The sequence below is a fragment of the Cervus canadensis genome, chromosome 1, assembly GCF_019320065.1.
Source record: "Cervus canadensis isolate Bull #8, Minnesota chromosome 1, ASM1932006v1, whole genome shotgun sequence".
Lineage (NCBI taxonomy): Eukaryota > Metazoa > Chordata > Mammalia > Artiodactyla > Cervidae > Cervus > Cervus canadensis.
This window is the reverse complement of record NC_057386.1, coordinates 48,722,919-48,748,371: the sequence shown is the minus strand read 5'-3', so window position 1 is coordinate 48,748,371 and position 25,453 is coordinate 48,722,919. Positions and strand designations below refer to the sequence as shown.

Here is a 25,453-nt window from a genome sequence, read left to right as displayed (position 1 = left end):
AAAACAATGGAAATGTTAAATTTGCATTTCTTGGTTTATTAATAAGGTTAAACATCTTTTCATGTCAGTTACCATTTATCATTACCAGTTAGCCATTTATCATTCATCTTTGATGACTTGCTTTCTCACAAATTATTCACTTTTAGTAGTGAAATTTTGTTATTGATTATGTATGAGCTCATTGTGTATTAGGTAACAGAACTTCTCCAGTTTTTCATTTGACTTTCATTGTTATTTATGGTCTGTTTTGAGGCCAGGAAAGATTTTTACCACAGAAATAAGGGATCCATCTTTTCAAAACCAGGATCAAACCCAGCAGAAAGTTTGTCACCGCACTGTATGGACCTCTTTTTTTCCCCATTTTCTTCGAGATATAATTGACAAATAAAAATTGCATATGTTTAAGGTGTAAAATGTGGTAACTTAATTTATATTGTAAAATTACCATTATCAGGGTAATTAACATAAACATTGCCTCACATAGTTGCTATTTTTTCAGTGTGTGGTGAGAACACTTAAGGCCTTAGCATATTTTAAGTGTACAATACATTACTATTGAGTATAGTCACCATGCTGTTCATTCAGATTCTCGAACTTATTCATCGTATAACTGAAAATAACTGATAATTTATACTCTTTTACCTAGTATCTCCCAATTTCCTCTACCCCTCATCTACTACCTAACTACGTACTTTTGAGTTCAGTATGTTTAGCATTTTTAGATGCCATGTATAAGTGAGGTCATGGCTGTGTTTCTGTGTTTCTTTCTCTGTCTGGCTTATTTCACTAGTATAACATCCTCCAGGTTCATCCATGTTGTTACACATTTGTAACAAGCTTTCCTTTTTATGGCTGAATAATATTCCATTGTATGTACACGTGTGTGTGTATAGTTTACACTTTCTTTATCCATTCAGTCATTTGTCAATGACACCTGGGTTGTTTCCATATCTTGCATATGTTAAAAATGTTGCAGTAAACGTAGGATTGCACACATCTCTTCAAGACAGTGATTTTATTTCTTTTAGATATATACCCAATAGTGGGATTGCTGGATTATATGGTAGTTCTATTTTTAATTCTTTGGGGGAGTATCCATTCCATTTTTCATAATGGCTATACCAATCTACGTTCCCACCAGCAGTGTATAAGTATTCCTTTTACTTCATACCCTTGCTCACACTTGTCATCTTTTGTCATTTTGGTAATGATTAGTGATGTTAAACACCTTTTCATATACCCACTGGCCATTTGTGAATCTTCTTTGAAAAAAATGCCTGTTTGGGACTTCTGCTCATTTTTAAATCAGGTTTTCTTTTGTTTTTTACTTTTTTTTGGTTGTTGGTTGCATGAGTTCCTTTTATATTTTGGATATAAACCTCTTATCAGATGTATGGTTCTCCTGTTCCATAGGTTGTCTTTTCATTTTGTCATTTGTATCTTGTGTACAATGCTTATGTATGAGCATCTTAGTTTAATGTAGTCCCACTTGTTTTATTTGCCTTTGTTGCTTGTGCTTTTGGTGTCATATCCAAAAAATCATTGCTGAGACTAAGGAACTTTTTCCTGTTTTCTTCTGGGAGTGTTATGGTCTCAGATCATACATTTAAGTCTTTAATTCATTTTGAATTGATTTTTATATATGGTATAAGATAAGGATCCAGTTTCATTCTTTGGCATGTGGATGTCCAGTTTTCCCAGCGCCATTCCTAAAGAGACTATCCTTTCTCCATTGTCTGTTCCTGTTGCCCTTGTCAAAGATTAATTAACCATATATGTGTGGATTTACTTCTGAACTCTCTCTTCTGTTCCATTGGCCTGAGTGATTTTATGCCTATACCGTATTGTTTTTATTACTAAAGTTTTTAATATAAATAAAATTTATAAATTGATGTAAATCAAACTTTTGATTACCAAAGTTTGAAATTAGGAAATGTGTTGCCTTCAGCTTTGTTCTTTCTTCTTAATATTGTTCTGACTATTGAGGGTCTTTTGTGGTTCCATACAAATTTTTGAATTGTTTTTTCTATTTCTGTAAAAAAAAATGTCACTTTGATTTTGGTGGAGATTTTATTAAACCTGTAGATCACTTTGGGTAATAAGGACATTTTAACAATACTAATTATTTCTATCCATAAACACAGGATGTTTCCATTTATTTGTATTTCTTCAGTTTCTTTCATCAGTGTTTTATAGTTTTTAGTGTAAAGGTTTTTCACCTTCTTGGCTAAATTTATTCCAAAGAATGTTATTCTTTTTGATGCTATTGTAAATGGGGTAGTTTTCCTAATTTCTTCTTTTTCTTTTTTGGATGATTTGTTGTTAGTGTATAGAAACACTATTTAGTATGTTTATTTTGATTTTTGTATGTTGATTGTTGTATCTTGCAACCTTACAAATTCATTTATTGGTTTTAAGAGTTTTTTGGTAGATCTTTAGGATTTTCTACATACAAGATCATGTCATCTGCAAACAGTTTTATTTCTTCCTCTCTGATTTGGATGCCTTTTAGTACTTTTTATTGTCTAACTGCTCTGGCTAAGACTTAGTACTTCGTTAAATAGAAGTGGTAAGAGAGGGCACCTCTCATTCCTGACTTCAGAGGAAAAACATTTAGCTCTTCACTTTTAAGTAGGATGTTATCTATGGGCTTGTCTCTATGGCCTTTATTATGTTGAGTTTACATTTCGCTATGCCTCATTTTTTAAAACTTTTATCTGAAAGGATGTTTAATTTTGTCAAATTCTTTTACTGCATCTATTGAGATAATATTTTTATCCTTCATTTTGTGGTAGTGGTGTGTCACATTTATTGATTTATGTATGTTGAACCAATTTGTATTTCAGGGATAAATCCCACTTGATCATGATGTATGATCCTTTTACTGTTCTGTCAGGAGTTTTTTTGCCACTCAGAATACTGGCCTATAATTTACTTTTTTTATAGTGTCCCTACATGCTTTGGTATGAGAGAAATGGGGATCTCTTAAAGTAAGTTTGGAAATGTTCCCTTCTCTTCAGTATTTACGGAATCATTTGAGAAGAATTGGTGTCAATGCTTAGTAGAATTTCAGATTCACTAATGAAGTTATCTGGTCCTGAGCCTTTCTTTGTTTGAGAGGTTTTTGACTACTGTTTTAATGTCCTTTTTTATAGGTCTGTTCAGATTTTCTGTGTCTTTATGATTTAATCTTGTTAGGTTGATTGTTTCTAGGAATTTATCCATTTCTTCTAGGTTATCCACTTTTTAGCAAATAGTTATTTATAGTTGTCTCTTACAGTTCTTTGTATTTCTGTAATACCAGTTGTAATCTTTGCTTTCATTTGTAACATTGCTTGACTCCTTTTTTTCTGCTTAATTATTTGGCAGAAGTTTATCAGTTTTATTTATCTTTAAAAGCAACTTAGTTTTATTGATTTTCTTTTTTCTGTTTTTTTCCTGGTCTGTTTCATTTATTTTTGCTCTTGTCTTAGTAGTTTCCCTCCTTCTGCTGAGATTAGCTTGTTCTTTTTCTCTCATTTCTTAAGATGTAAAGTTATGTTGTTTATTTGAAATCTTTATTTTTTCTTAATGTAGACTTTTTTTTGCTATAGACTTCTCTCTCAGAACTGTTTTTGCTACATCCCATAGCTTGGTTTCTTGTGTTTCCATTTTTGTTTGTGTCAAGATGCTGTTTGATTTTACTTTTGATTTCTTTGGCCCATTGATTGTTCAGGTATATATTCTTTTTTTATTATTATTATTATTATTATTATTATTTTTTAATTTACATTTCAGTGGGAATTGTTCAGGTATATATTCTTTAATTTCCACATATTTGTGACTATTTCAGTTTTCCTAATGTTATTAATTTCTAATTTCTTACCATTATAGTTGAAAAAGATACTTGATGTAATTTCAGCCTTACATTTTTTAAGACTTATTTTGTGGCCCATCTGTCTTATAGAATGTTTGATGTGTACTTGAGAAGAATGTGTTTTCTATACTGTAGATTTAAACCAAATCATGACAGTAACTGGGGCTTCCCAGGTGGCGATAGCAATAAAGAATCTGCCTGCCAATGCAGGAGACGTAAGAGACTCACGTTGGATCCCTATGTTGGGAAGATCCCCTGGAAGAGGAAATGGCAACCCATTCCAGGATTCTCTCCTGGAGAATCCCATGGACAGAGAAGCCTGGCAGGCTGAAGTCTGTAGGGTCACAAAGAGTCAGACATGACTGAAGCAGCTTAGCACACTTTTTCTTGTTGAAAACAGAGCGTGACAGTAATTACATTGAATATAAATAGTCTAAACATCCCAATTAGAAAACAGAGATTATTAAGCAGATAAACATGAAATAATGAACTACTGATGTATGTTTCAACATGAATGAATTCCAAACTCATTATGCTGGATGAAAAAAGACACCAATGGTTACATACAGTGTAATAACATTTACATAGAATTCTAGACAAAGCAAAACAGAAAACAGATCATTGGTTGACCAGGTCAGCAATAAAGGAAATTGCCTGAAGAAGGATAGAAAAAATTTTTAGGAAGTGAAAATATTTTAAATTATGATTGTGATGGTGGTTACTTTTATTAAAATTTATCTACATGTACATTGAAAGTTTGAGAATTTTGTCATATATAAATCATGTCTAAAACTGATTGATATTATCACAGAGCTGATTAGTTATGTTCATGTATGAATTTAGGTAGTGTTAAGGTGAATGGAAATGTTTTAAATGACCAAAAAAAAAGTTTAGTATTGAAAAAAAAATCTTTCTACCCTAATTAAGTGATAGTCAAAATGTTAGAAGTTAATATGATTTTAAAATGAGCTTTAGTTATCTACTGTATTCTTTATATTTTAAAATTATAGGTTGAACTAAAGAAACAGTATAATGATCAGCATTCAAAATTAAGAGGTCTTTTACCAGGTCGTCAATGGTATGAAATTCAAGCATACAGGGCCTTAAACCAGGCCCTTGGTAGGTAAGTGGAGTGAAATTTAATGTAACACTACTGTAATATTATCTCCAACCAGGACTATGTGTACAGCTAGTCTTGCTGCTTTATTCCTTATAAGTAAATTTGATGGAATTTTATTTTACTGGAACACTCGGTACTGGTATATTCTCAGTGATAGATGTCAGAAGTGAAAGTTGAAAGAGTCAATGAAATAAATGAAACTTAATATTTGCTTAAGTTCAAAGATTTATGATTGGTCAGTGAGTATACAACAGAAGTGCTCAGTAGATGTTTATAGAAGCTCACCACCAAACAATAAAATTTTATCTTGTGAACATCAGAACCCAAATGATGATAAAAAGCAAACTAAGAATGATTAAAAACAAACTGTGTTCATGGTACTGGAGAATTCAAGGCCCTCACAGTAAAATTTAGTTATAATACTCCTTTTTCCAAAGATTGTGGTCTGTTAAGATTTGTGTTTTGTGGAACTAGTTTTTAAAACACCATTTTATACCATAATTTCACATGAGGTCCTACAGCGGGGTTCCCCAACTCATTCTCATCTGTGGCCTGTTAGGAACTGGGCTACACAGCAGGAGATGAGCAGCCAGTGAAACTGGAAACCCCTGCTAACCATCTCCCCCCCCACCCTACCCCCCAGCTGCCATCTGTGGAGAAATTGTCTTCCATGAAACTTGTCCCTGATGCCAAAGGGTTGGGGACTGCTGTCCGACAAGACATCAACACTTTAAATTTATGAAACTATAATTATTAGATTATTTATAATCTAATTTAGCATTATATCATTCTCTATTTCTGAAATTATAATTAGTTTATGCATATAATAGTTTTTTCCTGTGAAGCTATACAAATAAAATTCAGAAAATTCAAATAGAAGAACACAGGTTAAGGGCAAAATCACAAAAACATGGCCGTATGACACGCTTTCAGTTTAGCCAGAAGACCTGCAGCTAACCATTACCTACCCTGACCAACCTAGAAATTATGTTTTTCTTGCGTCTTGTTTATTCACATTAGCTCATTTAACCTGAGCAGACCAGAATGCATTTGTGTTCAGATTTACATATGCTGATGACATAGGACTGCAATAGCTAAAGTAAGTCCTAAAACACATCACCTACTCCCTTCCCCATCATTTCAGAATGATATTCTGTAGTTGTTTCTGTTCAAACTGAATTATTCAGTTCTATGTTTAACCTACTGATACGGTTAAGCTGCTGCCCTTCTCTTCCTAGAAATCCCACTTGTACTTGGCATCAAGTTGCACTGGAAATTGTCCTTGAAGCATTCCATCTACTTACTTTGTCTCTCCCTGTTGGTTGACTTGTTGGTTGTGTTAGAATTTTAATATTCAACAAATAATTTCTAGGGGAACCTGAATATTTGTTTTAAAATTCTTGACTTTTAGTTATTATGCTGAATTTCAGAAAATAAATATTTTTACCTCAGTTGATTATTTTGTTTCTCAGTATGAGCAATGCCTTGAATTTTCAGAAACCATTTGAAGCAAAAGTATATTTGTATCTTATTTTGTCACTTATAAACTTTTTCTACATATATTAAGCAGGTTGTGAAGATGAAATTACTTGCCTAATGTCACATAGCTGCTAAATGCACCTTCATGTCTTGACCCCACCTATATTTAAAACCTTAATACTTGCTTTTTCATCCTTATACCCTACCTGTATCCACTAAAGTTCTATTAAATATAAATATCTCATTATTACACTATAAATATACCATATTCTTTCATTACTCTTTGCCTTCACATTCAAGTTACCATACAATTCATCTGGGAAGTTTACCAGTTAAAACCTAGTTGAAGAGGTCATGTCCTTTATGAAGACTTTTTAAAATTTCTCCAACTAGAGTTATTTACTCTGTGGGAAACCCATAGCATTTTATACTTATCTCTATTATAACATATATCTCATTATATTGGAATAGCCTGTTTATATATCTGTCTCCTTCCCTGAACATGTATTAAACATTTTTACGTTCTTAGCAACTGTGTCTCATCTTGGGGCATAGATACAAAGTATGTACTTGTTGAATTAGTGAAAAATGCCAGGTTCAGTGCTTTTCCAGCTATACCATATTGACCAGAGAGTTTCTAGAGCTTTGAAACATACTTTTCAAGAATTTCAGAAAAGCTTGTGTTTATAATATTGATATATAATACTATAGTTTCATTATTTCATTAATTAAAAAGTGACAGACTTATTTTACTGATATTTAGAGAAATAGAATCAACAAGTAGCAACTTATTACAAAGAAACATCCACTAAAAAATCAAGTGAATGTTTTACATCATATGGTAAAATTCATAATGTGTATTGATTGACATAAAAGGTGCTTATACTAAGGCACTGTTCTTATAAAAGATTTGTCTAGAAGGACTAAAATAAGCAGAAACAAATTGAGTTTAAAAAATGTTATCTTTTTTTTAAGCCCACATGGGACTCTTAGCGTATTTGAAGTAATATAAGCCCATGAAATGTAATAACAGCTTTCAGGAATGTACCAGATGGTTTTGTGACCAGGTTACAACTGCACTATAAGTTTCCTAACGGTTCTGCTTTACTGAAGTATAATCTTTGTCTCAAGTGGGCATAATTCATTTGAGCAAGGCAGTATGAAAACAATGGGGAAAAGAAAAGGTGAAACCTTTTTCTCTGAACTATTTTGTTAACTTAATGCCTTTTTGTTATAGAATACTTTAAACTTAAACCAAAGTGGGACCACGATAGAATGGCACCCTGACTTTACATTGGTTTTCAACACTGTTTTATAAAATGGCGTAGGTGTTATATAACAATTGACAGTATCCATCTTCCTATCCTGCCCTTCCAATTTTTTGGTTGGTCTGATGCCTCGGAACCTATGGACTACTTTAAAATATCACAAAAGAGTATCATATAAAATTTAGATTTTTAAAGTCCCTATGGAGAAATCAAACATTTATATCAATTTTCACCCCCTCTCAAAATCCCATGATGGTATAGGAATAAATGTCAAATCTATAGACATGAAAAGAGTGGGAGAAGAGACAGTAATAGATGAACTGTCAATAAATTTTGAACACAGAAAAACAGATGAATGATTGAATGACTTAACAGGCAAGAGAAAGCTGAAATTTAAATCTATAGTTATGAAAGCTAATAAGATCTTCCAGATTCAAGCATAGAAAAACTTAGGACTTGGAGCTATTCTAGAATTGGTTACATGTTAGTATAAGAAGTAGTTAGACAGCCTGCTCCATCCAGGTTTACTCTCTGGATATAATGAACTAGAGAGTCTATATATTCTTTAGCTGTGGGTACAGCTAAGAAGGGGTTAAAGATGGGGGTAAGAAAAGTCTACCTACTGAATGTGAGAACTCTATTCTCTTTTTCTCCCTCAGCTGACAATCTTATATCTTCAAGGCAGGAAAGTTCAGTATTCTTCTCTAAGACAGGTGACAACCCTGTCTTATGTTGGTCTGATGCCTTGGAACCTATGGATTGCTTTAAAATATCACAAGAGACTATCAGAAGGTGGAAGTCCTTGTAGCTGGAAGAACTTGTAGAAAACAGAAACAGTGTAATAGAACAGGGGTTGGCAAACTGTAACAGGCCAGACAAGAATGTTTTATGTTTTTCAGGCTACATACAGTCTGCATCCGTATTCTTTTTTGTTTTTTATTTTTTAACCTTTAAAATGTAAATACCATTCCTAGATTGTAGGCTATACAAAAATATGATGTGGGCCAGATTTCCTCTGTGGACTGTAGTTTGCCAACCCTGGGACAAAAGGAAACTTTATAAATTTCTATTAGTAATATCCAAAGAGAGGTAAGACAGTGCCTCCATAAAACAAGAATGGAAAATAAGAAAAAGCTCCTAGACATTAATATGGTAGCAACAGAGTTTAAATGTAGAATTGGATTTAGGAGGGAAAAATTAGAATTTCCCACATCCAAAAATCAAAGAGAAATAGGAAAGAACTAGAAAATTAGAGGAGCAGTATGCAAGAACCAACTTCTGATAAATAGGAGCTCCGTATGAAGAGACTGGAGAAAATAGAGAAATATGTCAAAGAAATAATTCAAGAAAAATGCTCAGAATTGAAGAACGTAGTTTCCTGATGAAAAGACACACTCAAGCACCGGTAAAGGGGAAGAGCTACAAAGCACCTCACTATGCAGTTTCAAAGTACCTAAGGTAAAGAATAGGTCCTAAAACCATCCAGAGAGAAAAAGGCAACTCTCATACAAAAGATGTGGAGTCTAAATTGAAATAGACTTCTTAAAAGCAACACCAGAAGCCAGAAGACTGTTGAAAATTATCTTCAACTATCTGAGGGAAATTTTTGATTTGCAATTTACGTTCTAAGCAACCCCCAAATGATCAATAAACTGTAAGACAAAATAAAGCCTTCAGTGTTAAAGGACCTGAAACTTTTGCTTCAAATGCACAGTTTCTCAGTATTCTACTGAAAGATATGCTTTATCAAAGAAGAGAAAATTCAGAAAGAGGAATACCAAAGATGCAGGAAACTGGAGTTCCAACCCAGAAAAGTGGAATTCCCAAAACAAGAAAGAAGGTTCTGGGATGAATCTTTGCGGCAGTCCCATAGTAGGTAGTCTAGATTGGTTTTTGAGGATGGAAGGTTTGCCCATATTGAAAAAAATTCTTATAGCTGTGACAAAGTGGGAATTAATTAATGATAGAAAACAGAAAATTAAGCAAGAACGGGGAGAAGGAGAGTTAGTAACTCTAAGACAGACAAAAACATATGAGAAAGGGAATGTAATCATAGTCCATCATGTAATTTCATCTATACATGATAAGCCACTGAATATTGATTTACAAAAGAATTGTGATATAACTCTACTAGAAGATTGGAGAGGAGTGAAGTTATCAGTAATATGAAATAAGCATCTTCTATAGGAAGAATCTGTACATAATTTTAGTGGTTAAAATCCAAGACAAATGACCACAAGAACTATCTAAGGTATTTTAAATTAATTGTTTATGAGATTGGGAACTGAAGATGTGGTATGAGTAGGCAAAAGAGAATTCTGTTTTTATTAAAACTATTATAATATTATAAAACTGTTTGACTTTTATACTGTGTTTGTGTATTTCATTAAAAATTAAAATTTACAAGCTAAAATTAACTTTTTACAATGTCTGGAGGTTTCAATTCTAGATAAGATGGAATAAGTGCATTCTATACTGCTTTTAAAACCTGGATAAAATATGTAGAGCTGCTATTTGAGTACTATGAAGAGTAAATCATACTAGACAGATTGATAATTTGAATTCTTATCTTCTTCCCCAGTGAACTGGTTGGAATAACTATATTAATATCAGGACAAAGTAGAATTCAGAACAAAGGAAATTACAGGGGTGCTGAAAGGAAAATAGCATAATGGTAAAAGGGTCACTTATCAAAAAAGACATAACAATCTTAATTGTGTATTCACCTAAAAATAGAACCTCAAAATAAATGACACAAAAGCTGACATCTGAATAGAGAAATAGACAAATCCACAAGTAAAGAGGAGACTTTAAAATTCCTCTTTCAATAATACTGGGTTGGTCAAAAATTTCATAAGATGTGTTGGAAAAACCTGAATGAACTTTTTGGCCAACCCAATAGCTAGCAGTAAGAAACAGAAAACCAATAAGGAGATAAAAGATTTAAACAATGTTGTTAACCAACTAGATCAAATTGACATTGTAGAGGACTCCACCCAACAACAGAAGAAACAACCTAAAGAACATGTACCAATGTAGACAATGTCCTGGGTGACAAAGTTAAAAGTTGTTTTGAAGATTTGAAAGCAATCAATAGAATTATCTCTAAGGGAGTTGAAGAGGTTGAAGTTGGCATATAAAGCCATTTTAAATATGATCAAAGAACTAAGAAAATTATGTCTAAAGAACTATAAGAAACTATGGGAATAGTGTTTCACCAAGTGAAGAATATCAATAGTTAGAATTTTTTTTTAAAAAAACGAACCTAATGGAAATTCTGGAGTTCAAATGTACAATAAGTGAAATTAAAAATTTATTAGAGGGACTCACCAGCAGTTTTGAGCAGAGAGAAGAAAGAATTGATTTCTAGTATGAGGAAGAGATAGAAGAAGAATGAAGAATAATTAAGATAGCCTCAGAAACCTGTACAACCACATCAAGAATACCAACATACACATAAAAAGAGTCTTAGGGGGAGAAAAGAGAGAGAAGGGAACATAAAGATCTTTTTGAAGAAATAACGGCTGGAAACTTCACAAATTTGGTGAAAAACACTGATCTCCACATCTCAGAAAAGCAGAAAACTCCAAGTGGTTTGAACTCAAAAGAGATCCATACATCAGAATGTTGTGATCAAACTATCAGAAGACAAAAAGAGAATCCAGAAAACAGCAAAAGAAAAACCATATACAGGATCTCTTAAATTAGCAGATCTTTCACTGAACACTATGGAAAGGAGGCAGTAAATTGAGATATTTAAAGTGCTGAAAGAAAAAGACCGTCAATGGAATCTATAAATGGCAAAATTATACTTCAAAGATTAAGGAGGAAGTAGAACGCTTACTCCTTGGAAGGAAAGTTATGATCAACCTAGACAGCATATTAAAAAGCAGAGACATTACTTTGTCAACAAAGATCCATCTAGTCAAGGCTATGGTTTTTCCAGTGATCATATATGGATGTGAGAGTTGGACTATAAAGAAAGCTGAGCGCCGTAGAATTGATGCTTTTGAACAGTGGTGTTGGAAAAGACTCTTGAGAGTCCCTTGGACTGCAAAGAGATCCAACCAGTCCATCCTAAAGGAGATCAGTCCTGGGTGTTCATTGGAAGGACTGATGCTGAAGCTGAAACTCCAATACTTTGGCCACCTGATGTGAAGAGCTGACTCACTGGAAAAGACCCTGATCCTGGGAAAGATTGAGGGCAGGAGGAGAAGGGGATGACAGAGGATAAGATGGTTGGATGGCATAACCGACTCAATGGACATGGGTTTGGGTGGACTCCGGGAGTTGGTGATGGCAGGGAGGCCTGGCATGCTGCGGTTCATGGGGTCGCAAAGAGTCAGACACGACTGAATGACTGGACTGAACTGAACTGAGAACATTTCCAAACAAAAACCAAGAGAATTAATCTTTGGAAATCTTAATTGTACAAGAAGCACTAAAAGGAGTCTCTTGCTACATGAAAGGGCACTAATCTGTAACTTATATCCACATGAAGAAATAAGGATCTGTTATTTCATAGGTAAATATAAAAAACAATATAAGTATATTTTGGTAGCTATTTTTCTCCTATTTGATTTTGAGAGCAACTGCATAAAGCAGTAATTTTATGTCTGTGGTAATAAGCATGGGTCTTGGGGGTCCCCAAAACCACCCTTAGGTTTAGTTATTCACCAGGAGCAGTGATAGATTCAGCAAATAGCTGTATGCACACCCAAGATTTGTCGCAGTGAAAGGATACAAAGCAAAAACAGCAAAGAGAAGGCACACAGGCAAAAGCTCCAGGGGAAGTCAGGCACAATCTTCCAAGTGTCTTCTCTCAGTGGAGAACTACAGGGCACTCTTAGATTCCCAGCAATGAATTGGGGTAACCTGTGTGAAATAATTGCCAACCAGGAGAGCTGGTTAAAGACTCAGCACCCAGTGTTTTTATTTGGACTGGTCATATAGGCAGTCTCTGGCTAACACTTTACCAAAGTCTAGACTCTCAGAAGAAAAGCACATGTTTGGCATTAACCTTATTTTTGCACAGACAATTTAGACACAGTGAGACTTTCTTATCAGTTTGTGATTGGAACCTTCCTAAAATCTAAAAGCCAACCAAGGGCTGCTTTTGTATGCAGACATTTTTAGAGATAAGCAGCTTGGCCTGCTGTACTCACTTTTCTGCACAGGTGTAATGTTTAAAGATAAAATTTAAATTAATAACACAGGGTGAGGGGAGAAGAAACTTATTACAGGAGCAGTGTTTTTGTATACTGTTGAAGTTAAGTTCATATCAATCCAAATTAGATTTTTATAAATTAAGGTGTTTGTTAAAATTCTCAAGAATTATACAAAAAAAGATCATAATGACATGGATAACCACAGTGGTGACTCACCTTGGGTCAGACATCCTGGAGTATGAAGTCAAGTGGGCCCTAGGAAGCATTACTGCAAAGCTAGTGGAGGTGATGGAATTCCAGCTGAGCTATTTCAAATCCCAAAAGATGATGCTGTTAAAATGCTGCACTCAGTATGTCAGCAAATTTGGAAAACTGAGCAAGTGGCAACAGGACGGAAAAGGTCAGTTTTCATTACAATCCCAAAGAAGGAAGGTGCCAAAGAATGTTCAGATTACTATACAGTTGTGCTCATTTTGCATGCTAATAAGGTAATGCTCAAAATCCTTCAAGCTAGATTTTAGCAGTATGTGAGCTGAGAGCTTCAAGCCGGGTTTAGAACAGGTAAAGGAACCAGAAATCAAATTGCCAACATTTGTTGGGTCACAGAGAAAGCAAGAGAATTCCAGAAAAGCTTCTGCTTCATTGACTATGTGAAAGCCTTTGACTATGTGGATCACAACAAACTGTGGAAAATTCTTAAAGAGGTAAGTACCAGACCACCTTACCTATCTCCTGGGAAACCTGTATACAGGTCAAGAAGCAACAATTAGAACCTCACATGAAACAACTCACTGGTTCAAAATTAGGAAAGGAGTATAACAAGGCTGTATATTGTTGGCATGTTTATTTAACTCTGTGCAGAGTACATCATGCGAAATCTTGGCCTGGATGAATGAAAAGATGGAATCAGGATTGCTGGGAGAAATATCAACAACCTCAGATAACACAAATGATACTACTCTAATGGAAGAAAGGGAAGAGGAATTAAAGAGCCTCTTGATGAGGGTGAGATTGAAAAAGCTGGCTTAAAACTCAACTTTCAAAAAACTTAGATCAAAAAACTTTCAAAAAACTAAGATCATGGCATCCTGTCTCACTACTTCATGGCAAATAAAAGAGGAAAAAGTAGAAGCAGTGACAGATTTTATTTTCTTGGGCTCCAAAATCACTGTGGATGGTAACTGCAGCCATGAAATTAAAAGATGTTTGCTCCTTGGAAGGAACCCTATGACCAACCTAGACATCATATTATAAAGCAGAGACAGGGACCCATGGACCATGGGGAGTGCATCTGTCCTCTGCAGGGGCCGCGGGTTAGGAAAAGTGTCTCAGCTGCTCCTGCAGACAGTGTTTCCAGGAAACCAAGGAGAACCATCAGGAACCGAAAATGCCAAAACTGAGATCAAGCCCTGAGATTTTGGAGTGGGAGCACTGACTCCAAGACCCTAGACTACCAGAGAAAACTAACCCTAGAGAATAACAAGTAGTTAGAACCCACACTAAGGAAACCACTTGCATACAAGATCCGGCATCACCCAACCACCAATAGCACTCTGCAGGACACCTTATCTAAACAACAAACAAAACAAAAATACAAACCCAATCATCAGCAAACAGGATTACCACCCACTCAGCCTTGACCATCAGAGGAAAAACAAACAAGCGAAAAAAAAAAAAAAAAACAGCACAAATCTGACCCTATGCAAAGCTTACACAAACCACTGGACCAACCTTAGAAGGGCAGAAACCAAAAGGAAGAAAGAATTCAACCTTGAAGCCTGGGAAAAGGAGACCTCAAACACAATAAGTTTAAAAAAAAAATAAGGAAAAGGCAGAGAAATACTACACAAATGAAGGAACAAATTAGAAACACAGAAGTTCAAATAAATGAAGGTAAAATAGGCAAACTACCTGTAAAAGAATTCAGAATAATGGTAGTAAAGATGATCAAAAACCTTGAAAACAAAATGGAGAAAATGCAAGAATCAATTAACAAAGACCTAGAAGAATTAAAGAATAAATATGCAAACAACACAATTACTGAAATTAAAAATACTCTGGAAGGAATCAATAGCAGAATGTCTGAAGCAGAAGAATGATTCAGTGAGCTGGAAGATAAAATGGTGAAAATAACTTTTGAAGAGCAGAATAAAGTAAAAAGAATGAAAAGAACTGAGGATAGTCTCAGAGACCTCTGGGACAATATCAAACACACCAAATCAAATTATAGGGGTCCCAGAAGAAGAAAAGAAAAAGGGTATGAGAAAATTTTTGAAGAGATTATAGTTGAAAATTTCCCAAACATGGAAAAGGAAATAGTCAGTCAAGTATAAGAGGCACAAAGAGTCCCATACAGGATAAACCCAAGGAGAAACATACCAGTTCAGTTCAATTCAGTTGCTCACTCATGTCTGACTCTGTGTCCCCATGGACTGCAGCATACCAGGCTTCCCTGTCCATCACCAACTTCCAGAGCCTACTCAAACTCATGTCCATCATGTTGGTGATGCCATCCAACCATCTCATCCTCTGTCGTCCCCTTCTCCTCCCCCTTCCATCTTTCCCAGCACCAGGGCCTTATCAAATGAGTCAGTTCTTTCCATCAGGTGGCCAAAGTATTGGAGTTTCAGCTTCAGCATCAGTCCTTCCAATGAATGTTCAAGACTGATCTCCTTTAGGATGGACTGGCTGGATCTCCTTGCAGTCCAAGGGACTCTCAAGAGTCTTCTCCAACACCACTGTTCAAAAGCATCAATTCTTCGGCACTCAGCTTTCTTTGTAGTCCAACTCTCATGTCCATACATGATTACTGGAAAAACCATAGCTTTGACTAGATGGACCTTTGTTGGCAAAGCAATGTCTCTGCTTTTTAATATGCTGTCTAGGTTGGTCATAGGTTTTCTTCCAAGGAGCAGGTGTCTTTTAATTTCATGGCTGCAGTCACCATCTGCAGTGATTTTGGAGCCAAAAAAAATAGTCTCTCACTGTTTCCACTGTTTCCCCATCTATTTGCCATGAAGTGATGGGACCAGATGCTATGATCTTAGTTTTCTGAATGTTGAGTTTTAAGCCAACTTTTTCACTCACCTCTTTCACTTTCTTCAAGAGGCTCTTTAATGCTTTGCTTTCTGCCATAAGGGTGGTATCATCTGTGTATCATAACAACAAAGACTAAATACAAAGAAAAAATATTAAAAGCAGCAAGAGAAAAGCAACAAGTAACATACAAGGGAAAACCCCATACATTTAACAACTGATCTTTCAGCAGAAACTCTGCAGGCAGGAAGAGGGTGGCAGGATATATTTAAAGTACTGAAAGGGAAAAATTCTACAATGAAGAATCCCTAGCCAGCAAGGATCTCATTCAAAATTGATGGAGAAATAAAAAGTTTTTCAAACAAGTGAAAGTTAAGAGAGTTCACTACCACCAAACCAGCTTTACAACAAATGTTAAAGGGATTTATGTAGTCAAGAAATATAAGAGATGGAAAAAGATCTACAAAATCAACCCCAAACAATTAAGAAAATGGCAATAGGAACATACATATCAATAATTACTTTAAATGGATTAAAAGCTCCAACCAAAAGATACAGACTGGCTGAATGGATACAAAAACAAGACCCATATATATGCTGTCTACAGGAAACCCACTTCAGACCTAAAGACACATGTAGACTGAAAATGAGATGATGGAAAAATAGATTCCACGCAAATGGGAAGCAAAAGAAAGCTGGAGTAGCAATCCTCATATCAGACAAAATAGACCTTAAGATAAAGAATATTGCAAGAGATATGGAAGGACACTACATAATGATCAAGGGATCAATTCAAGAGGAAGACATAACAATTGTAAATAGCTACACACCCAACATGCTGCTGCTGCTGCTGCTAAGTTGCTTCAGTCATGTCCGACTCTGTGCAACCCCATAGAAAGCAGCCCACCAGGCTCTGCCGTCCCTGGGATTCTCCAGGCAAGAACACTGGAGTGGGTTGCCATTTCCTTCTCCAATGCATGAAAGTGAAAATGAAGTCACTCAGTCATGTCTGACTCTTCGCGACCCCATGGACTGCAGCCTACCAGGCCCCTCCTTCCATGGGATTTTTCAGGCAAGAGTACTGGAGTGGGTTGCCATTGCCTTCTCCAACACAGGAGCACCTCAATACATAAGACAAACACCAACAGACATAAAAGGAGAAATTGACAGTAGCACAATAATAGTAGCATACTTTAGCACCCCGCTCATACCAATGGACAGATCATCAAAACAAAATTAATAAGGAAACACAAATCTTAAATGATAACATTAGATGAGATGGATCTCATTGATATCTTCAGGATATTCCATCCAAATGCAGAAGAATACACCTTCTTCTCAAGTGCACATGGAATATTCTCCAGGATAGACCACATCTTGGGTCACAAATCAAACGTCAGTAAATTTAAGAAAATTGAAATGGTATCAAACATCTTCTACCACAAAGCTATGAGATAGATATCAATTACAAGAAAAAAGCTGTAAGAAGCACAAACACATGGAGATTAAACAACATGTTTCTAAATAATTAACAGGTTACTGAAGAAATCAAAAGGAAAATCAGAAAATTTCTAGAAAAAAATAACCATGAAAACACAACAACTCAAAACCTATGGGATGAAGGAAAAGCAGTTCTACGAGGGACATTTACAGCAATACAGTCCTACCTCAAGAAACAACAGAAGCATCACATAGATGATCTACCTTTATACCTAAAACAACTGGAGAAAGAAGAACCAAAAACCCCCAAAATTAGTAGAAGCAAAGAAGTCATAAAGATCTGAGCAGAGATAAATGAAAAATGAAAGAAACAGAGGTAAAGATTAATAAAAGTAAAAGCTGGTTCTTTGAGAAGATAAACAAAATTGGCAAACATTTGGCTAGACTTATCAAGAAAAAGAAGAATCAGATCAACAGAATTGGAAATGAAAAAGGAGAGGTTACAACAGACAATACAGAAATACAAAAAATTTTAAAGAGACTACTAGGAACAACTATATGGCAATAAAATGGATAACCTGGAAGAAATGGACAGATTCTTTGAAAAGTATAACATTCCAAGACTGAACCAGGAAGAAATAGAAATTATGAACAACCCAATTACAAGCAGTTAAATTGAAGCTGTGATCAAAAATCTCCCAAAAAACAAAAGCCCAGGACCAGATGGCTTCACAGCGGAATTCTACCAACATTTAGAGAAGAGCTAATGCCTATCCTTCTAAAACTCTTTTGAAAAATTACAGAGGAAGGAACACTTCCAAACTCATTCTACGAGGCCACCATCATCCTGATACCAAAACCAGATAAAGACAACACAAAAAAAGAAAACTACAGGCCAGTATCACTGATAAACATAGATGCAAAAATCCTCAACAAAATTTTAGCAAACAGAATTCAGCAGCACATCAAAAAGCTCATACACCATGATCATGTGGGGTTTATTCCAGGAATGCAAGGATTCTTCAATGTTCACAAATCAATCAATGTGATATACCATATTAACAAATTGAAAGATAAAAATCATATGATTATCTCAATAGATGCAGAAAAAGCCTTTGACAAAATTCAACACCCATTTATGATTAAAACTCTTCAAAAAGTGGGCACAGAAGGAACCTACCTCAACATAGTAAAGGCCATATATGATAAGCCTACAGCAAACATTATTCTCAATGGTGAAAAACTGAAAGCATTCCCTCTAAGATCAGGAACAAGACCAGGGTGTCCACTTTCACCACTATTATTCAACATAGTTCTGGAAGTCCTAGCTACAGCAATTAGAGAAGAAAAATAAAAGGAATCCAGATCGGAAAAGAAAAAGTAAAGCTCTCACTGTTTGTAGATGACATGATCCTATACATAGGAAACCCTAAAGATAGAATCAGAAAATTACTATAGCTAGTCAGTGAATTTAGCAAAGTTGAAGGATACAAAATCAATACACAGAAGTCACTTGAATTTCTATATTACTAACAATGAAAAATCAGAAAGAAGAATTAAGGAATCAATCCCATTCACCATTGCAACAAAAAGAAATTAAATAAATAGAAAACAACTTACCTAAGGAGACAAAAGAACTGTACACAGAAAATTTTAAGACACTAGTGAAAGAAGTCAAAGATGACATAAACAGATGGAGAGATCTTCCATGTTCCTGGGTAGGAAGAATCAATATTGTGAAAATGACTTTACTACCAAATGCAGTCTACAGATTCAATGTGATCCTATCAAAATACCAATGACATTTTTCACAGAACTAGAACAAAAGATTTCACAATTCATATGGAAACCCAAGACCCCCAAATAGCCAAAGCAGTCTTAAGAAAGAAAAATGGAGCTGGAGGAATCAACCTTCCTGATTTCAGATTATACTACAAAGCTACAGTCATCAAGACAGTATGGTCCTGGCACAAAAACAGAAATATAGACCAATGGAACAAGATAGAAAGCCCAGAAATAAACCCATGCACCTATGGGTACCTTATTTTTGACAAAGGAGGCAAGAATATACAATGGGGCAAAGACAGCATCTTCAATTAATGGTGTTGGAAAAACTGGGACAACTACATGTAAAAGAATGAAATTAGAATACTTCCTAACACCATACACAAAGATTAAACTCAAAATGGATTAAAGACCTCAATGTAAAACCAGAAATTACAAACTTCTTAGAGGAAAACATAGGCAGAACAGTTGATGACATAAATCAAAGCAAAATCCTCTATGATCCACTTCCTAGAGTAACAGAAATAAAAACAGAAGTAAGCAAGTGGGACTTGATTAAACTTAAAAGCTTTGGCACAGCAAAGGAAACTGTAAGCGTGGTGAAAAGACAGCCCTCATAATGGGAGAAAATAATAGCAAATGAAACAACTGACAGGATTAATTTCCAAAATATACAAGCAGCTCATACAACTTAATACTAGAAAAATAAACAACCCAATCAAAAAGTGAAAGGAAAAGACTGTTAGGAAAAGACCTAAACAGACATTTCTCCAAAGAAGACATACAGATGGCTAACAAACATGTGGAAAGATGCTCAACATCGCTCGTTATTAGAGAAATGCAAATCAAAACTACAATGAGATATCACCTCACATCAGTCAGAATGGCCATCATCAAAAAGTCTACAAACAGTAAATGCTGGGGAGGGTGTGGAGAAAAGGGAACGCTCTTGCACTTTTGGTGGGAATGTAAATTGATACAGCCACTATGGAAGATGGTATGGAGAGTCCTTAAAAAACTAGGAATAAAGCCACCATATGACCCAGCAATCCCACTCCTAGATATATCCCCTGAGGAAACCAAAATTGAAGAAGACACATTATTCACTGCAGCACTATTTATAATAACTAGAACATGGAAGCAACCTAAATGTCCATCAACAGATGAATGGATAAAGACGTTGTACATATACACAATGGAATATTACTCAGCCATAAAAAGGAACGCCTTTGAGTCAGTTCTAATGAGGTGGATGAACCTGGAATCCATTGTACAGAGTGAAGTAAGTCAGAAAGAGAAAGATAAATATCGTATTCTAATGCATATATACAGAATCTAGAAAAATGGTACTGAAGAATTTCCTTACAGGGCAGCAGTTCGGAAAATAGACTTGTGGACATGGGGAGAGGGGATGAGAGGGTGAGATGTATGGAAAGAGTAACATGGAAGCTTACATTATCATGTGTAAAATAGATAGCCAACAGGGAATTTGCTCTGTGGCTCAGGAAACTCGAACAGGGGCTCTGTATCAACCTAGGGGGTTGGGACGGGGAGGGAGATGGGAGGGATGTTCAAAAGGGAGGGGATATATGTATACTTATGGCTGATTCATGTTGAGGTTTGACAGAAATCAGCAAAATTCTGTAAAGCAATTATCCTTCAATTAAAAAAAAAGCAGAGACATCACTTTGCCAACAAAAATCCATATAGTCAAAACTACATTTTTTCCAGTAGTCATGTATGGATATGAGAGTTGGACCATAAAGAAGGCTGAGCGCTAAAGAATTGATGCTTTTGAGTTGTGGTGCTGGAGAAGACTCTTGAGAGTCCCTTGAGCTTCAAGATCAAACCAGTCAACCCTAAAGGAAATCAACCGTGAATACTCATTAGAAAGACTGATACTGAAGCTGAAGCTCTAATACATGGGCCACCTGATGGGAAGAACAAACTCACTGGAAAAGACCCTGCTGCTGGCAAAGATTGAGGACAGGAGGAGAAGGAGGCGACAGAGAATAAGATTATTAGATAGCTTCTCTGACTCAATGGGCATGAATTTGAGCAAACTCCGGGATATACTAAAGGACAGGGAAGCCTGGTGTGCTACATCCATGGGGTCATAACTAGTTGGACCAACTTAGCGCCTGAAGGGTAACAAATGCAAGAGAATGATGTTAGACCCCTACCTCACACTGTATAGAAAAGTTAACTCAAAATGGATCAAGGGCTAAAGAGATGTAGATTTTCTTCACCTTGGATTAGGCAAAGGTTTTTAAAATATTTCAGATCATGTGTCTGATCAGAATCTAGTTCCAGAATATATAAAGAACTCTTATAGAGTTCAACAATAAAAAGACAGTGCAATTTTAGTTTTGACCAATAATTTAAATACATATTTCTCAAAAAAAATAGATATACACATGACCAGTATGCACATGAAAAGATGTGCAACATCATTAGTCACTCAGTTCAGTTCAGTTGCTCAGTTGTGTTCGACTCTTTGCAATCCCATGAACTGCAGCACACCAGGCCTCCCTGTCCATCACCAACTCCCAGAGCCTACCCAAACTCATTAGTCATTAGGGAAATGTAGATCAAAACCAGAGTGAAGTACCACTTCATACCTTTTAAGGTAAATATATTGAAAAAGAGGGACAATAACAAGTGTTAATGAAGCTATGGAGAAATTGGAAATCTCATGCATGGCTAATGGAAATGTAAAATTATGCGACTGCATTGGAAAAAAAAATGTGGCAGTTCCTCAAAATTTAAACAGAGTTTCCCAGATCACCAGCCCAGGTGGGATGCATGAGACAAGTGCTCGGGCCTGATGCACTGGGAAGACCCAGAGGAATCGGGTGGAGAGGGAGGTGGGAGGGGGGATCGGGATGGGGAATACGTGTAAATCTATGGCTGATTCATATCAATGTATGACCAAAAAAAATAAATTTAAAAAAAAATTAAAAAAAATAAAAATAAACAGAGTTTCCATATGAACTAGCAATTCTATTCCTAAGTTTATACTCAAGTTTTTTAAAATGTATTTCCATAAAAGCTTGTACACAAATGTATATAGCAGCATTATTCATAATAGACAGAAGTGGAAACAATGCAAAATGGTCATTATGTATAGATAAACAAATTGTGGTATATCCATACAATGTACTATTATTCAGTAATAATACATGATACAAGGACCTTGAAAACATCATGCTAAGTGAGAGAAGCCAGACACAAAATGCCATATATTATAAGATTCTAGTTTATGAAGTGTCCAAAACAGATAAATCTAGGGCTTCCCAGGGTGGCACTAGTGATAAAGAACCCACCTGCCAATGCAGGAGATAAGAGACAGGTTTGATCCCTAGGTCAGGAAAATCCCCTGGAGGAGGGCATGGCAATTCACTCCGGTATTCTTGCCTGGAGCATACTATGAACAGAGGAGCCTTGTGGGCTACACTTCATGGTGTCACCGAGAGTTGGACACGACTGAAGCCACTTTGCATGTGCACACATGCATATGAACAGAAAGTAGATTACTGGTTGTCGGGGGTCAGGGGGAATAATCCGAGTAATTCGGGGAGACTCATGGGCGTGGGATTTCTTTTTTGGTGAGATTAAAATATTCTGTAATAGATTGTGTTATAGGTTGCAGAACCTTGTAAATGTGCTAAAGAACTACTGAATTTTAAAATGTTTAATGATTTTTAAAATAAAACAATTAGCAATTTGAGCCCCACAATCCATAAAAAGAATAATGCACCATAGCCATAGTGGTTATTTTAGGAATGAAAGAAAGGCAAGCTCAATATCTGACATTTTGCTAGTGTAATCCACCATATTAGCAGTTTAAAAAGAACAACTGCATGATTATATCAATTGGTGCAAAACATTTTTTTACTTTTTACAAACTTACTCATTTATGATAAAAACTTGTTAAATCAGAATAAAAGTTATCTACATAAAATCTACAGCTAGTATAAGGTAAAAAATATTCTGTGTATGTAAGGAAGGTTTGGAGGAAATAATTTTTATAATTTTCTTGACTTTTGAAATGGAATGCATGTAGCATTTTTGGGTATAGTAGTTGGCAAAAGTAGGGTGTTTTTAAATACACCTACTCTGGTACATTGTAGTGAGTAGTTTCTATAAACCTTATTCATAATCATGACTTTGATTAAAGGACACATTAATTTTCTCAATCTTCTCTCTGTCCCATTAGAAATTTGACTGTTTTGCACTGTTGTATTTATCTTACTTTCTCCCTATTTTTTAACAGGTGTATTCGACACAAGAATGATTGGGGGGCTCTTATTCTAGTCGATGACCGCTTCAGGAGTAACCCAAGTCGATACATATCTGGTAAGAGTCTCAGCTGGACTTAGAGTAAGAGTTGGTAGCAAGCTTTATTATTTAATGACTTCTATTTTTAAAGACAAAGAATTGGATAGAGAATTTGAATTACTAGATCTAACATGAAAAAATTCACATTGCCTGGAAATCTAGCCTTTTAATGCCTCTATGTTTACAGAAGATCTTTAGAGAGAAGAATCTGGTTAGTTCTAATGTAGTATTAATCAATTAAGATCCTTCTGTTTCATCAGAATGTGGTTTTAATTCAATAGCATATCAGTAATTTATTTAGCATTGTCAGGGGAAAAAAACTATTCCACAGAAATTAATTTTTCAAGAAATATTAAGTTTTTACATTTAAGCACACAAGCAATTCATTGGCTGTATAGGATTCTTCTTTCATTTTGAATTATTTGAGTTTTATTGTTGTTTGTTTGTTTAGAAATGCTTCTGTTGTTACAGAGTTTATATTAATCAGAGTTAGTATCTTCTAAAAAGAAAGAAATGCACCACTGCATACCGCAAGATGCAGTAGACGGCCGTTTTTCCCCACTCAAATGAACAAATGCTGTGTGTCTGTTGTTTTCATCCAGCTGTAGCACAGTCCCTTTGAAATCAATATCAGGAATCTATGTTATTAAAGAACTGTTAGAAATACTTGCATTTTTATTGCTAGCTTTAGAGCTAAAAATTTCATACCATACTATAATATAATGAAATGACACTAATTTTTTGTTTCAGATTAGCTGTCTATGTATATGTACTCTATTTTTTATATTTCAGAGCCTAATAATTATATCTGATTCAATATTAAAACATATCCACCTGGATTGAAGCAGGAAATGCTGCTTTATTAATCTTTTCCCCTCTTTCCCTGTAGAGCAAGCCATTGAGCTTAGGCCAAGTCATAACCAAAAGCAAATGTTAAGTGCTTATGTTTAGTCAGCAGGTGGAGCTCAGATTCTTTCAAGTTTTCAAAAGCAAACTGACATTTTATACTGAAAAGGCTTTTTTTTAATCACATAAAGGTCAAAATGAAAGTGATAATTATAATTCTAAAATTTTTAAATTGGAAAATTTTTCATATTTTTATTTGGTATAATTATTTTCCCCAGGCAAACAAAAATCAAGAACTTTAAAGAAATGCATATTTTAAATTTCTTTTCTTTTCAAATCTAGAACTGAAATTTTTACCTCAGATTCATTGAGAGATTTTTTTTTTGAATTAAACATTTTTTATTATTTTCTGTAAGATTTTTATTTTTTTCTGAGACTCATGAAGAAGACTGAAATCTTATGTAGGCAGTAACAGCACAACATACAGATTCCTTTTGATGACTAATTTTTGTTTAAATTCAATCTGCATAAGAATAGATTGATAGAAAGTCTCCATTAAACAGAAAAACTAAAGGAATGTATTTGTAATGAAAGTCTAATTGTTCAAGTTGCTTGATGCCCTGTCTTATCTTCCTCTCAACTGAAAATGCCATAATGAATTTTTAAACTACTCCAAAAAATGATTATAGTTTTAGCAACATCAGCAGAGAATATTTATTTTTTTTTTTTCCAATTATTTTTATTAGTTGGAGGCTAATTACTTTGCAACATTGCAGTGGGTTTTGTCATACATTGACATGAATCAGCCATGGAGTTACATGTATTCCGCATCCCGATCCCCGCTCCCACCTCCCCCCTCCCCCCCCCACCCGATTCCCCTGGGTCCTCCCAGTACACCTGGCCAGAGCACCTGTCTCATGCATCCCACCTGGGCCGGTGGTCTGTTTCACCATAGATAATATACATGCTGTTCTCTCGAAACATCCCACCCTCGCCTTCTCCCACAGAGTCCAAAAGTCTGTTCTGTACATCTGTGTCTCTTTTTCTGTTTTGCATATAGGGATATCATTACCATCTTTCTAAATTCCATATATATGTGTTAGTATACTGTAAT

General features: G+C 35.2%; 1 protein-coding gene across 1 annotated transcript in view; it reads left to right on the top strand.

Annotated features, from left to right (window-relative positions):
- BRIP1 (BRCA1 interacting helicase 1) overlaps nucleotides 1–25,453 on the top strand; it is a 187,215-nt gene that overhangs the window by 153,311 nt on the left and 8,451 nt on the right. The window contains exons 17-18 of the mRNA XM_043482291.1: nucleotides 4,867–4,979; nucleotides 23,429–23,511. Of these exons, the coding sequence (XP_043338226.1) occupies nucleotides 4,867–4,979; nucleotides 23,429–23,511 (196 nt within the window). The remainder of the gene's footprint in view (nucleotides 1–4,866; nucleotides 4,980–23,428; nucleotides 23,512–25,453) is intronic.